We start from the raw sequence: 16,461 nt of genomic DNA, 5'->3' as shown, positions 1-16,461 counted from the left end.
GGCAAAGGACCTCTGTCTTCACTGGGTTCAATTTCAGCCCACTCAGCCTGAGCCAATCTGCCACAGCTTGCAACACCCGGTCCAGATTCTCAGTTCGGCCGTCCATCAATAGATAGAGCTGGGTGTCATCAGCATACTGGTGGCAACCCAGCCCATATCTCCGGGCAATCTGGGCAAGGGGCGCATGTAGATGTTAAACAACATCGGGGAGAGAACAGCCCCCTGAGGTACCCCACAATTAAGTAGGTGTCTCCGGGAAAGTTCTCCCCCGATCGCCGCCCTCTGTCCCCGACCCTCAAGGAAAGAGGAAAGCCACTGCAAGGCTGACCCCTGAATCCCTGTGTCGGCGAGGCGGCGGGTCAGTAGCCGATGATCGACCATATCGAATGCTGCCGACAGGTCTAACAACAGCAACACTGCCATACCGCCTCGATCCAGATGTCACCGGAGATCATCCATGAGGGCGACCAACACTGTCTCTGCCCCATGGCCCGGGTGGAAACTGGACTGGAACGGATCTAAAAACACAAAACATACTCAGGTTCATTAAAACTGCAGCTTGTATTAACACTTCCTTAATAATAAAAAATAAGCTGCCATTCAATTTACAGATTATCAGCTTCAATCTAATTTAAATCAAAGACCTTCAGCGTGTCCAAAACACCTCGGTTCTTAAACGTCTGATATAGTCTTTTCCGGAGTTCATCTTGTGACAGAACCTTAAATTCAGCTGAAGACATCAGGACCTAAAAAACACACACAAAAATCTACAGATATATTCGAATACCACACACTGTCCATCCAAATCTTAATTTGCAAAACTTAAGAATTTACTTAAAAGTATTAACTTTTAGGGAGCAGCATTTTATTAAACATGCAGAAAATGATAAAAGAGTTTTCATTTTGATAATAGTAACTGCTCTTCAGCAAAATTTAGTTTTAGCATCAATGCAATATTCTTGGGCTTACAGAAGCAGGAAAACATACATGGATTTGGGAAGGGGAGGACACAGGTCTGAAATGGAAAGTTGCGCAATGGTTACAGAATTGATTTATCATTGTCATTTTTTCCCTGTAAGCAAGTTCTTGCAACCACAAAGAAGTCTTAAGGAGTATGCACTATGCAGCATATCCTAAGATACAGAGTTCTTAAAAGTGACTCTTAAAAGCACAAAAAGTTAGTTGATGGGGCAGTAAGTAGGAATGAAACATGTCATAACTTAACACAAAGCTGTATTATCTATAAGGGCTGAATGCACTCCTGATGCTCCAATGAGATTCTTTTGTAGCCACAAATGATCTAAGATACCTTGTAAGCTTCAAAAATAAAATTTGTAGATTCTGCGGGGGGGGGGGGCAGGGAGCGGTTCCCTCTATAGAATCTGTAGCACCCCATCCAATCTTCCCTTTCACCCTAGTCTAGAAGACTACATCGTGCTCGAGGTGGCAAATACAAGGCAATGATTTGCGACTTTAGGCTACTACCTGTATCTCCAAGCAGCCCTCCCAGAGCTCTTGCTCTCAGTTGCTGGAGAAGAAGCCGTTGAAAGCCTCCACCCTCCACCCGCACATCTTTGGTGGAGCGCTCTGAGCAGGACACTGTTTCTGGACACCCAGGCACAATCCTGGAAGCGGATTCCCCGTTCCTCCGGGTTTACAGGCTCGGCTTTGAGCAACTAGCGGAGGAGGCTCGGAAACGCGGACAGAAGAAACAAAGTCAACACAGTCTCACGACTGCGACACGAGCCCACAAAGCGAAGAAGAAACACCACAACTTCCCTCACCCGCCCAGTCAACCGCTCTATCCGAAGCCTCGCCCTGTAGCACATACTAACGGCTACAGCCCGTTACCATTGTTACCGCCTCCAGACGCGCAGCTCTCGCGAGAGCTCTTGCTGTCCTATGACTTTCACGGACCTTCCCCCTCCCTCCCGCATGGGTTTGCTTGGATGTTTAGGTAGGCGTAGTGACGACATCAAGACGCGCCGAACGTTTTAGGTGTCGAACCAAGGCGAAAAGTAGAGTGAGTATCGTCGCCTTTCTGGGTTCTTTGGCCCGAGGTAAGTGCTCCTTTCCAATTAAGTTCTAAGGGGGGTGGGGAGCATTTCATTCCTTCCTAACAGAACAGAATGCAGCTGTTAAGGGGAGGAGAAAATGAAGCCCTTTCCACTGGGGTGGTTCTTGTCCTTCTCTGCCATATAGGCTTCCCAATCCCCAGGTCCCAGAGGGGGATCCCCCGGTTTTACAGGCTTCCCCCCTCCCCCAGCCAGCTGGCCGGAGGGGGAAGCCCCGCCCCCACAACCATCATGCACCTCCATGAACGATTCCCATAGGGAATGATGGGGAATTGATCCGCGGGTATCAGGGGCTCTGAGGGAGCTGTTTTTTGAGATAGAGGCACCAAATTTTCAGTATAGCATCTAGTGCCTCTCCCCAAAATACCTCCCAAGTTTCAAAAAGTTTGGACCAGGGGGTCCAATTCTATGAACCCCAAAAGAAGGTGCCCCTATCCTTCATTATTTCCTATGGAAGGAAGGCATTTAAAAAGATGTGCAGTCCCTTTAAATGTGATGGCCAGAACTCCCTTTGGAGTTCAATTATGCTTGTCACAGCCTTGATCTTGGCTCCACCCCTAATGTCTCTTGGCTCCACCCCCAAAGTCTCTTAGCGCCACCCCCAAAGTCCCCAGATATTTCTTGAATTTGACTTGGCAGCCCTACTGCCATAATACAATCCCTTCCAAGTGACAGTTCCCCTAGAAAAAACTAGCGAGAGCACGATCGCTTGCTGCAAATAGAAAATCTTTAGATACCTGCACTGAAAAGTAGTCTAACTCGCTAGGATGGATAGAAACACAGGGAGCATGGCCTGCTGTTATGGTGCCAAGACGAAGAAGGCTGGTGCATTAGGGAGAGGTGTTAGACTCCCTAAGAAGATTCCCTTAGCAACTGACACATCAAAGGGAGTAAAAGGAAGGATAGTCACTGTCCTGGTCTTTCTATCTCTCTGACTCTTATAGGCTCCCTCTTTAGTCTATGGCAAGGGTGGGGAACCTCCATCTCAAGGGCCGTATACGGCCCTTGAGGTCACTTGATGTGGCCCTCAGGGATTGCTGGACCGAACCAAGCCATGTGGCAGCCTCCCTGGAGCCTGGCTGGCCAGCAAGGATTGTGGGGCCCAGTCGTGCTGTGCAGCAGCCTCCCCAGGGCCAGGCAGGGATCACAGAACCCAGATGTATTGTGCGGCAGCCTCCCTGGGACCTGACTGGCTGGCCAGAATTGCTACAGGGCCTGGAAAAGTTACTGTCACAGTTCAGTTTGCACGTGATTATCCCAGATGGTGTGGCCCAATATGCTAATAAGTGTGTGACCTAATATACTAATATTAGGGGATGTGGTCTAATATGCTGCTGAGTTCCTGCTGGGCTTTTTCTACAAAAAAGCCTTGGCCCTATGTATTTGCCTGGGGTGGCGGGCCGGGTGTGTGTGTGTGGGCCAGATTAGGCTCTCCCCACATGACTTCAAATAGAAAAACAATTATTTGCATTAATTTTGCTGGGCTGAATCATTCTTCCTCAGCGGAGCACTATTTTTTAAGTTGATAATTTTTTATGGCCCGCGAATGATGTTATAAATATCCATATGACCCTTGGCAGAAAAAAGGTTCCCCACCCCTGGTCTAGGGCTAAGAGACGGTGCAAAGGCCTTCCCTTTCCAACATGCAGGTGATGGAATTGAAGAAGTAAAAGTAATGGCAGATATGAGATATCAGGTTATGGGAATGGAAAAATTAGGTGGGGCAATGTTGTGGAGGACTATAGAGCCCTACTCCCCCCCCACACACACTTTGGTAGTAATAGATTTCTAACAAATATGTGTCCATCACGTTATGGTAACGGGAGTAAAAAACACAGGACAGTTTAAAATATTTCTAGTTTAAAGCCAGGTGATTTTAAAGAGGACATCATTTTTAAAGGGCAAAGTCCAGTTTTACCTTTAAGACAAATGACATTTTATTCAAGGTATAAGCTTCCTTGCGCATGCACAGTTCTTCAGATTCTTCAGAATGTGTGCATTTTGTGTTTTGTGATATTTGTTGGTATATGTCTCCAGATAAATTGGCTAAAATTTATAAAAAATATTTCAAATGTTGGAACCATAAACATCATGAAGGAACTTTTTACCATATGTGATGGATGTGTATAGAAGCACATGATACAAATACATTTATTAATGCAGAGGATTTTAAAAATCAATATACAAATGAAACCAGAAGTTTTTATTTTAGAAGTAATGGACAGACATCTTGAAAATAGTCATGGAACTTTGTTTTTATATATGACAACAACAGCGAGGCTACTTTACACACAGAATTGGAAGTCTATGAATATACCCACAGTAGAAGAATGATTGTTAAAAATGTTGGAATATTCACAGATTGATAAACTTACTTGCCTGATTAGAGACAAGCCATTATATGCATTTTTGGTAAACTGGAAACCCCTTTTCGACTTGTTTGCATACAATGGGAAAAAATTCTTTATGGATCTGATGAATATGCAGAATTTTAAATAACAGAAAAGAGACTGATGTATAATAGCTATGACTACAGTAAGTAATCATGTTGTAAGTTAGTAATAACTATCTTTGTCATCAAGAAATTTCAGAAATTTTATTGGTAAGTTTCTTCATTTTTCTTTTTTTCTTTTTCCTTTCTTTTCTTCCTTTTCTTTTTATCTGTATGTTTAAAAACTTTTAATAAAAATACTTTTAAAAATAATGTGTTTGAAGAAGCATGTATGCACACGAAAGCTTATACCTTGAATAAAAGTTAGTTGGTCTTAAAGGTGCCACTAGAATTGAATTTTGTTCTGTTGCTTCAGACCAACATGGCTACCCACTTGAATCTCTAATTTAAAAAAAAAACTGTTGTACTTGTTCAGTTACAAATATGGAACAAAAAACCAGTTATTTCTAATAGTGGCCAAGTAATACTTTTTAATTTGGACAGACCAGTGTATCATAAAGAATGAGCACAAGTTTTATATTCCCCCCAACACTCCAAGCTTTTCTCTCTGTAATAGTCATAAGCAATAATGTGAGAATTTACTCAAATAAGCCTTAATAGGCTTAACATACGAAAAGATAAGTCTGAGGTCTGTATGATAGGTGCCAAGATGTAAAATTTCTAGAAATGCTGAATCCATAAGGAAAAAACACCAGAAATTGTAGGAAAAAATATGTGCATTAATTTTTTTCCCCCTCAAACAGACATTTCATTGCTTTTTTAACAACCTAGAATATATTACAGTGGTACTTGATATATTTATAAAAATAATTGTATTACTTTTCTACAATCAAAATTGCAAATATGCACAATACAAAAAAGAACTGCAAACAGCTGCACTGTATGCTAATTTAGTACATGCATCTTGCTGTCATAAAGCTATGAAAAAATACAAGTTGTGAATGTTTTGTGGCAAACAAAATGAAGTATTATTTGATCTGAAACATTCTCATACAGTCACAATAGGACTAGCCACATAACTGAATATCAAAACAAAGTTTGATTCCAGAGGCACCTTTCAGACCAATGAAGTTTTATTTACAGTACAAGATTTCTTGTGCAAGCACACTTCGTCAGATATATCAGGTATCTGATGGAGTGTGCTTGCACATGAAAGCTTATACCATGAATAAAACCTTGTTGGTCTTAAACAGGCCCATAGCTACGAGGGGGCCTGTGGGGGAACATCCCCTTGACTGCTAAGCAGGGCCCCCTGACTTGAGGCCCCTAACCAGCCTCCAGTGCCTCGGCTGCATCCTTCCCAATTCTGCCGTTGTCATACACAGTTGTTTCTGCTTGCTTAGGGGCCGGAAGAATTCTCTGATTCCTCAGCAAGCAGAAACAACAGGGCACTTTCGGAGCCCAGGACTGAAAGTTAAGCTCCCTGTTGCTTCTGTTTGCTTAGGGGCTGGAAGAAATCTCTGACCCCTCAGCAAGCAGAAACAACGAGGCACTTTCGGAGCCCAGGACTGAAAGTTAAGCTCTGTGTTGCTTCTGCTTGTTTGGGGCTGGAAGAAATCTCTGACCACCCGCCCCCCCCCCCCCCCAGCAAGCAGAAACAACGGGGCACTTTCAGCACCCAGGAATGAAAGTTAAGCTCCATGTTGGGCTGACGTTGGGCTAGAGGACGCCTGCAAGAAGAGGCCGTTCTGGCCCTCAAGTGGGGCGGCGGGGGTAGGGGGCGGATGGCTCCATTGCTGACAGGGTAGGGTAGGCTGGCGCACACAAGTGGAGGTCCCAGCTGCAGTCCGGGACTGGGGATCAGTGGAGAGGTGATGTTCGCCTGCAGGGGTTTTCTGGCCTGGTCTCAATGGCCACCCGAATGAGGGTGGGAGCTGCGCTTGGGCAGCCTCGACTCACCCTCTGACAGGAAGAAATCTGAATTTGAGGTCTTGTAGCCCCAGAAGTCAGTTGCGACTTGGTGGCGCCTTCCATTTCCCCCCCCCCTTGTCCCGCTGGGCTTGCCTAGCTGGATTATGCTACAGGTAAGGGCAAGAGACCATGCGGCACGTATCTAAACCTCTGAGTGGCTCCCCACCAGAGCTGCTGGAAGAGGGGTGGAAAGGGATCACCTTGGAGCAGCTGTGGGGAGGGGGGAGGCTGTATGGCAGCAAGCTGGCAGCTTTCCTCCTCAGCGGTGGTAGGAGAGAAGGCCCTGGAGGTTGGGGCCACTATGTGCCCCCTAAAAAAAATCAGTCCCCCCCCCCAATTCTTCAAATCCTGGCTACGGGGCTGGTCTTAAAGGTACCACTGGTCTCTCAAATTTTGTTCTGTTTCAGACCAACACAGATATCCCATCTGAATCTAACTGGATATCAAATTAGTCATGATATTGAAAACATTGAATATAAATTGTGGACACAATTTAAACAATAAAGATATCCTTGAAAATAGTACTTTCACCTCCTGCAGGTCAAGAGGACAGCAGATTGTTTTTGCTATCTCTACCAAGCTGCATCATAGTCACCTGAGGAAGGAAAAAACAATCCCCCCAAAACACCCTGTCTCCTCAGTTCATGAAAAAGGCAGTACCTTCTTTGTAAAGGAATGCATTTTGGATTTGAATGTTGCGTGTGTCTACAGTATATACAGAAGTTCTCTAATGCTGTTGATCGTTTAACCATAAAAAAATTTCATATGAGTGAATAAATCTTATCCTCAAAGGCATTCCACTCATTCCAAAAGAGAAACAGAGGAATTTATTAAAAATATTCACTCTGAGGAAGCAAGATATCCTTTTAAAACCAGGGCTTTTTTTGTAGCAGAAACTCATTTGCATATCAGGCCACACACCCCTGATGTAGCCAATCCTTCAAGAGCTTACCGTAGGCCCTGTAAGAAGAGCCCTGTAAGCTCTTGGAGGATTGGCTATATCAGAGGTGTGTGGCCTAATATGCAAAGGAGTTCCTGCTACAAAAAAGCCCTGTATTAAAACACAAAATAGAGAAGGCCTCTTCCAGCTGTATAATTCTACATCTTGTTTTTCAGAAGGGCAGTATTTTGAATATCATGTCTGGAAGCTTCTACTTTGTAATTGTGGGCCATCATGATAATCCAGTGTTTGAAATGGAATTTCTACCAGCTGGTAAAGTAGAGTCTAAGGTGAGAAATGTGTACAATATTTTGTGAAACTATAGTAAAAACAGTCTCCAACAGAAAATGGATGCCAACCTCATGAATACAGGGATTATTACGTTGTCCCTTTAAAGGGGTAGCAGTTAAAAAAAATCTTATTGGAAAATATTCCCAACCATATTGTGCTGTGTTTTATGAATCTGCAATCTGTTCTTCCCATCTGGAGCAGACATATGTATCTTGGTATCTTGAGAAACTGGTTCAACTAGAATATCTATACAGATTCTGTCCCTGGTTCAAGCTTTTGCGATTCCCTTGTTAATCATTCATGGAGATTGTTTTAAATTAGTACTGAGCATTTAATAATATATTAAAGTTTGTTTATGCTTTACTTCAATATTCTCTGTATTCAGAGCTGATTTCCACTGTCTGACACTTCACAGGATGATCATCGTCATCTCAATCAGTTTATAGCTCATGCTGCTCTTGATCTAGTAGATGAGAATATGTGGCTGTCTAATAATATGTATCTGAAGACTGTGGACAAATTTAATGAATGGTTTGTTTCTGCTTTTGTCACTGCAGGACATATCCTTTTTGTGTTTTACTGCAGTCTAGTACATAAATTGCTAAAGATACTATTTAGGGCATAGTTAATTTGTCTTTTATAGAAGGGAAGAATAGGAGGTATACTTTGGCAGATCTAAGCATGTTGCTTTGGAGGAGGGGGCTGGATAGTTCCTGGGTAACTACCATATGTAGAGAACCTTCAGGTTATCTTCTGGAAAAAGGATGGAAAGCTATTTTTGTTTTGCTCAAGCATGTCTTAACACCAATCATTACTTTTAAAATCTTGTAAATCTAGGGGTGCCCAGCCCAAACAGTTATCTGTTAAGCTCCCTGTGATGATACTAGGTTCCATTCTGGCCCATAACTGTTGTTGGGTGGGGGAATACTGCCTGTCACTTTTTCTTAGGGACATAATAATAGAGTTGGAGGGGGCCAATTAGTCCAATGCTCAGTATGGGATTGGCCTCAGTGTGTGGGGGGGAATTCATCAGCTCCCTTGGCAGCTGATTCCACTGCTGAACTTTTACTGAAAATAAAATCCTGATATCCAGCCAGTATCTTTTAAAATTTAAACCCATTATTGCGACTCCTCTCCTCTGCTGCCAACAGGAACAGCTCCCTGCCCTCCTTTAAGTGACAGTCTTTCAAATTCTTAAAATGAGCAATTATATCCCCTCTCAACCTCCTGTTCTCCAGATTTTACATTCCCACATTCCTTAGCCTTTCCTTGTAGGGCTTGGTCTCCAGGCCCCCTGATCACATTTGTTGCTCTCCTGTGCACCTGCTCCATTCTGTCCACTTTCTATTTGAAGGGAGGCCTCCAGAACTGCACACCATACTCCAGGTACAGCCTGACCAATACAGTTTACAGAGTGACTATGGCATCTCGTGATTTGGATGTTATGCCTCTTGTTGATACATCCCAAACTGGATTTCATTTTTGCTGCTGCATCAAACTGATTACTCATATTTAGCTTATAGTCTACCCCTACCCCAAAGTCTTCAATGTACTGCTTCTCAGAAGTATATCTCCCATCCAGTATGCATGCTTCTCATTTTTGTTATCCAGATGTAGAACTTTGTACTTATCCTTGTTGAACTGCATCGTATTCATATCAACCCATTTTTCCAGTGTGTTCGGATCTCATTGAATTATGTCTCTATCTTCTGATGTGTTTGCTGATCCTCTCAATTTGGTGTCATCTGCAAATTTAATGAATAGTTCCACTATCCCCTCATTCATTAATAAAAATCCTGAGAAGTATCAGGCTCAGAACTGAGCCCTGTGGCACTCCACTGGATACCTCCCTCCAGTCTAATGAAATGCTCTGATGAGACACTCTCCCCCCTCTCCCCCAGTGTCTTCATCCCAGGACTTTCTCTTTCAATTGAAACCTGAGATGCAGTAGAGAAATTGCATTGGTGGAGGTGTCAAAATGCTAGCCCAGAGAAAGCTGAGAACCAGTGTTCTGAAAATCTGACCACTCCCCACAGGCGAGGGGAATCTTGTTGCTGCACCCCAAGAATTGGTGAGATGTGGGAAAGGGGAATGGGATTGTTCCATTCTGCTAACTTCCTTTACTACCTTCATGGGAGGTGTCTGCGGTGCTGTATATTATAAATCCATAAACCCTCTTTTATTACTTCAAACTTTATGGTTTTGGGTTTTTTTTTTTACTATTTTCAGGTCAAGGCTGTTGGCTTAAAACCTAAATGCAGCACCTTGAAAATAAACATTTTCTTTAAGAGGGATTACATGAATGTAACAAAATTTAGGATGGGTGGATAAAATACAGGTAACTTACATCAGGTAAAGAAAAGGTTTTTGCGGGGGGAATATATATATTTGGCCACTGTGTGACACAGAGTGTTGGACTGGATGGGCCATTGGCCTGATCCAACATGGCTTCTCTTATGAATAGAGAAATCATGCACAAGTCTCCTATTTCCCCCTAAAATCTTGCATTTAGATGTTTAAATATCTAAAAATTGAAGCATTCAAAGCCTTATTCTATATGTTCACCTATATATTACCAAGTAATCTTGTTTCATAACTTACCATCCTGCTGTAACTTAGATTTCCACTTACTTTTGCTTACATTGTTTTAACTGTTATATTGCATTGTTCCTGAAATATAACTTGTAGCCATGTGCAGCAGTTACAACATTTATTTCAAAAAATCGCACATCACCGTAATTAAATTGAACCAGTAATAGTGCAAGAACCTTTCTAAAAAGCCAAGTAGAAATTTTAGAAGGGGTTTGTTTGAGAAGGTATTCTGTGTGTATGGGGGAGGGGGTGTCATTAATTTTACAATTGGCTAAGAGTGCATTTTTGAGTGCATTTCAAGGAACTACTCAGTGTTTGGCACAAAATGGTCTAACTGCTGCTGTTACATAAGCATCCTAAACTGCTTATTTGCACTTGTGGTTTTTTTCCTTCCCCCATCTCAGTGGGAAGAGGAATATTGAATAACATAGACTTATATCAGGCTAGTGACCATTATAGGTTTTGCTTTCCTGTGGCACAGGATAATGTTCTACTTTATGAATTCTTATTGAGTGCATTTTCTTAATTTGTTCTACATATGAGATTTATAATGCTTCATGATGTCAGGCAAGAAGATGGAATCAAAAACTTCTTTAGTGATGTGTACGACTTGTATATAAAGGTGAGATTTTTTTAATTACTTGAGCATTTATATTATATTCCTTGAAGTATGGAAGATGCATTACTTGACAGGCCATTTCTAACATTGTTTATAAGATAGATCCAGGTGGGCAGCTGTATTGGTCTGAAGCAAAAGAACAAAGTAGGAGTCCAATAGCACCTTTAAGACCAACAGTTTTATTCAGAAGGTAAGCTTTCGTATGCATGCATACTTCTTCAGACAAGGAATGAGGGGCAGTAAGCAGAGCTACATATAGCATTGGATTTCAACTTTGTACCATTTTGTATTCTAAACAACTGCCCCCAGCTATATGCAGCTCTGCTTACTGCCCCTCATTCCTAGTCTGAAGAAGTATGCATACATACAAAAGCTTACATTCTGAATAAAGCTTTGTTGATCTTAAAGGTGCTACTGGACTTCTACTTTGTTCTATTGTTTATCAGAGAATAGCCTCTATGCTACCCACTTTCACCGCAGGGATCCATAAATACGTGTCAGTAGCAACCAAGATTCTCTTTCTAGTAACTGATAGGGGAAGTCTCTAGCTTACTTCACTACAGACTAGAGGAAAAAAAAGAGCTACTATATGTGTACACTCTACCTATTGTTACTGTTTTGTGAAGTCCTGTAGCAGGTATGAATGAGCCACAACTGCTTTGCTTGTGTGGAGTAGAAAGCAAGAATGCCTTACTTGCCTAATCATAAAAACAATAGTTTGTTATGAAGCCAAGAATATGTAGTCTTCTGCCTGTCTGTGTTCCAAAAAATTAGTCCAAGGTACATTAATTTTCTTATAGCACTGGAAAAGGGCAACTAAAATTATTATGGGGATGGAACACCTTCCCTATGAAGAAAGATTAAAGAGATTAGGGCTGTTTAACCTGGAGAAACAATGATTGAGGAGTGACATGATAAAAGGTTTACAAAATTATGCATGCAATGAAGGTAGAAAAAAAAGTACCTTTCTCATAATACAAAAACTCCTGGGCACTCAACAAAATTAATGAGTAGTAGCCTTCGAACAGATAAAAGGAAGTGCTTCTTCACCCAAAGAGTAATTAACACATGGAATTCACTGCCACAGGAAGTGGTGGCAGCTACAAGCATAGACAGCTTCAAGAGGCTAAGGGTGTAGTTCAGGAGAGGATTTGATAAACATATGGAGCAGAGATCCATTAGTGGCTATTAGCACAAGGTGATAAATGCAGCACTATGTCTGGGGCAGCGATGCTCTGTATTCTTGGTATGCAACAGTGAGAGGGCTTCTGGAGTTCTGGCCCCGCTGGTGGACCTCCTGATGGCACCTGGTTTTGGGCCACTATGTGACACAGAGTGTTGGACTGGATGGACCATTGGCCTCATCCAACAGGGTTTCTGTTATGTTTTTATTATTAATGTTACAACAGAACAGTGTAGGTTGTTAATTAGTTTTCTTCATTTATATCCTGCTTTTCTTACTAACGATGTCAAAGCAGCTGACAACAACCCTATTAGTTAGTTCAGGCTGATCGTATGTGACTGGCCCGAGGTTACCCAGCAAACTTCCATGGCAGAGTGGAGATTTGAAACTGGGTTCCCCAGATTCTAGTCCAATACCCATTTTAGACACTGTCTAAAAATCATTGAGAATTTTATACTTTAAGCAAGTGTCACATCACTACACTGGCTCTTTTAGAAGTGGCAATTTATCTTAAGCTTTTTATGGTGTAATTCTATGCAAAGTTTTTCTAGTCAAAGCCCATTCAAATATACTTACATACATATTGCTGAATTTTCTCTCATCAGTTTGCAATGAATCCATTTTATGAACCCAACTCTGCCATTCGATCGACTGCATTTGATAGAAAAGTTCAATTTCTTGGGAAGAAGCATCTCTTAAGTTGAATAGCAATGAATTGAAATAGTTTGACTCTTTTTCCTGAACATGTGGAGACCAACCGGCTTTTCTCAAGAAGTTTAAAAATGTGAAGATGAGAAACAGGAACACAGCTTCAAGAGTTCAGACATCACTAATTAATTGTAATGAATCAATTCAAATGTGTTATATTGTGCTGCCAAAACATTAATATATGGCTAGGTGATCTACAGCCAGAGCTTAGGGATTTCTGTGGTTATTGGTAAGTGTTACAGTGAGAAAATTTACTCTCTGTCCCTTAAGGCTTCAGTTGAGATTTGTCAATATTAACTAGGTTTCAAAACCTTACTTTGGGGGAATGGGAGGGGGCAGAGAAAAACACATGTATTAACTTGGAAACAAGTCTCTTGCATTGGTTAAAATCAGTCAATTCCAAATAAATTCTTGTAACACCACATAGGCCAGAAAGCCATTGTCATAATTACCATAAGGGGCAAATGGCCATTAATGAAAAGCATAACTTAAGCTCAATTTTCTTTTGCTATGCCAGTGGTCACAATACAAATTTGCAGACTCCATTGATTTCTAGTATGGTTGAGGCTAAGGGTGCAGTTGTAAATAGTTATCTCACTGCTTTGAAGCATCAAAAAAACAGCAGCAGCCTTGGTTTAGAACTTCCATAGACAGAAGGATTTCTGCTTGCAGATGGCATCTACCTCTACCTCGCTACCGCCCGAAATGCTCCCTGAAAAGTAGTAGATACACTCCATAGGCAAAAATCTTCCGCCTGTGAACACGCTTCAGTGAAGACCAGCCTGTAACTGCAAAGACTGTTTGTGGAACTTAAGCATATTCTTCAGTTCAACAGTACTTCTCTTTAAATTGTGGTATTTCATTACATAAACATACTGGTGAGATGACAAACCCTGCATTTTGTTGTAAAAAGTTGCATTGACATTCCCAAATAAAAATGTTATAACATGACTTCTGTGCGCTGAAGTCTTTCAGTTTACCTTCAGTTAAAAGGTGTAGTTCATGGGTGTCAAATGTACAGCCCAATGGCCAGATCAGGCCCCTGGAGGGCTCCTAATCAGCCCCCCAAACTGTCATATGCTTCCTTCTGCACCACAGCTTGCTTTGCCAGGCTTGCTGAATCGCACAGGAGCTAAAAAGCAAAGTCTCTGTTTTCTCCACTGGCTAACCAGTACACGAAGCAACTTATGTACAAAAGCTTACAATGGCCAGCCATTTCATGTTTTCCCCTGGGTGCTAGGCTTATGACCATGAGATTTCTGTAATGAATGTCAATAAACCAAAAGTAGGTTTGCAACTTAAGAGATGCACAGCTGAACAGCATATTCAGGATTGCTGCAACACAGACATTGTTTCCAGATATTGATGCAATAATTCGGAGCAAGAGGTGTCAGTTAAAACTTAACAAAATATTGCAAGAGTACTGATGTTTTAAGCATACTTTTAAGTTTTTTTTTAAAAAAAGATCTTTAATTGTGTTTGTATCCTTAATAAAGTTTATATCTCCGCTACCTGGCATTATATTTTATGGCACACATGGCCTGTCCAGGTCTCAGTTATGTCAGTTCTGGCCCTCATAACAAATGAGTTCAAAACCCCTGGCATAGTTTGATGGTGACTGCTTTAAGTTACTGTACAGAGAAGTCTGTTAGATTGATGCCTGTGTCCAGCCAAGAAAGGGAATGGTGTGTGTGTGTTTGGGGGGGGGGCAGGTTATGTTGCGCCTTGTAAATTTAGTTTTCTATAAGAAATTATGCTCAGTGAGGGGGATGGGCCAGGTTTTTTTTAAAAATGCATATAATAAAAGATAGGATGTATTGTTCCATAGGATGAAATGCCAGTGCCTGCATTTCACTTGGATATTCCCAACAGTGTGAGAATGAACAGAAATATAGAAATATAAGAACTATCCATTTTGTTTCCCATAAGATTGGAGAAATATATGCAGATATATCTGATCTACTTAAAGTAATGGGACCAAACATGGGTCTTGATAATGCTGTCTGCTACAGACAGTATTATCCAAGAAATTCCTTTGAGGAACATATATGCATTAGGAATAGACTAGTTATCAAACCTGATAAGCGAAGCTTTATTTGACTGTCCAAAGACACTTTTATAAGTGATTCTGTTATTTGATTATCTGTTAACACAAACAATGAACTTCACTTGTTCATTTTTCATAACCAGCAAATTCTCTGCCTTCTCTCCATCATCCAGCATCTTAAAGCCCAACAAAGTTTTATTCAAGGTGTGAGCTTTCTTGTGCATGCACACTTCCTCAGATACATTGGAATGGAGGGGTTTGAAGTGTGCATATACAAAAAAGCTTTATTGGTCTTAAAGGTGCTTCTGGACTCAAAATTTGTTCTACTGCTTCAGACTGACACTGCTACCCAACTGAATCTAAGAAAATGGAAGTTAACCTCTTCCCATGATGTAATGGTAGAAGATTAACTGGAATTTTTAAAAAGCTTGTTAACAGAATTCAACACTCAGCAGAGAACTTTCTCAGAACTCCGCCTCACTATATCCTAACTTGAAAAAGGAATTTAGAGGAGAGGATAATGATAGTGCAGAATGAATAATTTTCCTATCAGACCAATTGCTACAAACAACATGCTAATAGCGGCTCACTGACTATATGTAGAACCTTAAATCTTTGAAGAAAATACAATTCAGAAGATAACAGTATATGTTCTTTTCTATTCTTCCAACTGCATGGCCAATCTCACCTTTACTTAGAATTTAACTTGCATTGAGTTTACTACAGGATTCTAAATCCAGTAGACCTAAACCAAAAATTCCTAAAAATGGGAATATGTAGAGTTTGGAAACCAAATATATGAAATCATGAACACAGACAGCTGCACATAAAATGCCTAAGTAGAATGCATATCGGATGCAGGCTGATTCTCATCCCATATATGCAGTGACCTCTTGGATACTCACTTTGTCTACAAGGCCGGTTGCCTTTGTCTCTTCTATATCCATAGGACATAACGAGTAGGGAGTTGATTGGATGTGAAAGACTCCCATATTTGTGGTATTCAAAAATCTATTGCAGGGGCTATAGATGATACAAGCAGAGCACTCCTGAGAGATAGGGCCTCAGATTTAGGCAGAATGTTTCAGCCAACATATTACCAAAACATTCAAATGACACGCAGCCTGATTCTATAGCTGTTTATTCTGAAATAGGTCTATGGGACCTACTCCCATGTAAGTACACAGAGGTTTGCAGCCCAAGTTTGTACACATTAAATGTATTAAAGGGGTTCTCAGATGATCCTTAGGCAACTCAAAGTAGCAGGCATTGATCTTTTTTGTGCCCAAGTAAGTCACTTATATAGTTTCCCTTTTGATATTAATTAAATCATTAATCTCTAAATTCAATCAACAGTCATTTGAGATTTCCAATTACATGAGCCTCCTCTAACCCTAATTCCAAACATGTCTCCAGTTTTTTTAGAAGTCATTTGTTGACACATAAACAGTTGAAGATCACTACTTCCTAAATGCTAGAAATCTTCAATTGAGCTTCTAAAGGCCAGCAACTTAGCTTTTGCTTTAAATCACCCAGATTTCTACAGTTAAAATATTTCTCAGTTTCTATCAATGTTTGTGAGCAAATAAAAGGGGGAGGAATACACATTCAGATAGTATCTATATATATGCAGGTTTATTTCT

The 16,461-nt window shown here is 41.1% G+C and overlaps 2 protein-coding genes across 3 annotated transcripts in view; one reads left to right on the top strand and one right to left on the bottom strand.

Annotated features, from left to right (window-relative positions):
* The window catches only part of OFD1 (OFD1 centriole and centriolar satellite protein), a 32,857-nt gene extending 32,084 nt beyond the window's left edge, over nucleotides 1-773 (bottom strand). The window contains exon 1 of the mRNA XM_060233973.1: nucleotides 645-773. Within this exon, the coding sequence (XP_060089956.1) occupies nucleotides 645-740 (96 nt within the window). The 5' untranslated portion in view covers nucleotides 741-773. The remainder of the gene's footprint in view (nucleotides 1-644) is intronic.
* Nucleotides 774-1,904: 1,131 nt separating this feature from the next.
* TRAPPC2 (trafficking protein particle complex subunit 2) lies at nucleotides 1,905-13,722 on the top strand. Of its 2 annotated transcripts, none has more exons than XM_060233970.1 (5): nucleotides 1,905-2,060; nucleotides 7,555-7,668; nucleotides 8,085-8,233; nucleotides 10,802-10,883; nucleotides 12,669-13,722. In XM_060233970.1, exons 2-5 carry the CDS (start codon nucleotides 7,576-7,578, stop codon nucleotides 12,765-12,767), a joined length of 423 nt encoding a protein of 140 aa, XP_060089953.1. In that variant the 5' UTR covers nucleotides 1,905-2,060; nucleotides 7,555-7,575; the 3' UTR covers nucleotides 12,768-13,722. The 2 variants fall into 2 exon arrangements, with proteins under 2 accessions (XP_060089953.1, XP_060089954.1); XM_060233971.1 differs by having other exon boundaries at nucleotides 1,944-2,023.
* The last annotated feature ends 2,739 nt before the right edge of the window (nucleotides 13,723-16,461 follow it).

This window comes from Heteronotia binoei, chromosome 3 (genome assembly GCF_032191835.1).
Source record: "Heteronotia binoei isolate CCM8104 ecotype False Entrance Well chromosome 3, APGP_CSIRO_Hbin_v1, whole genome shotgun sequence".
NCBI lineage: Eukaryota > Metazoa > Chordata > Lepidosauria > Squamata > Gekkonidae > Heteronotia > Heteronotia binoei.
This window is presented reverse-complemented; position numbering and strand designations above follow the sequence as displayed.

Excerpts from the sequence above, each read along its gene's own strand:
- TRAPPC2 (XM_060233970.1), top strand. The coding sequence starts at position 7,576 with ATGTCTGGAAGCTTCTACTTTGTAATTGTGGGCCATCATGATAATCCA. Across the intron at positions 8,234-10,801 it reads TTTGTCACTGCAGGACATAT|GAGATTTATAATGCTTCATG; the intron begins CCTTTTTGTGTT and ends TGTTCTACATAT. Across the intron at positions 10,884-12,668 it reads TGTACGACTTGTATATAAAG|TTTGCAATGAATCCATTTTA; the intron begins GTGAGATTTTTT and ends TTCTCTCATCAG.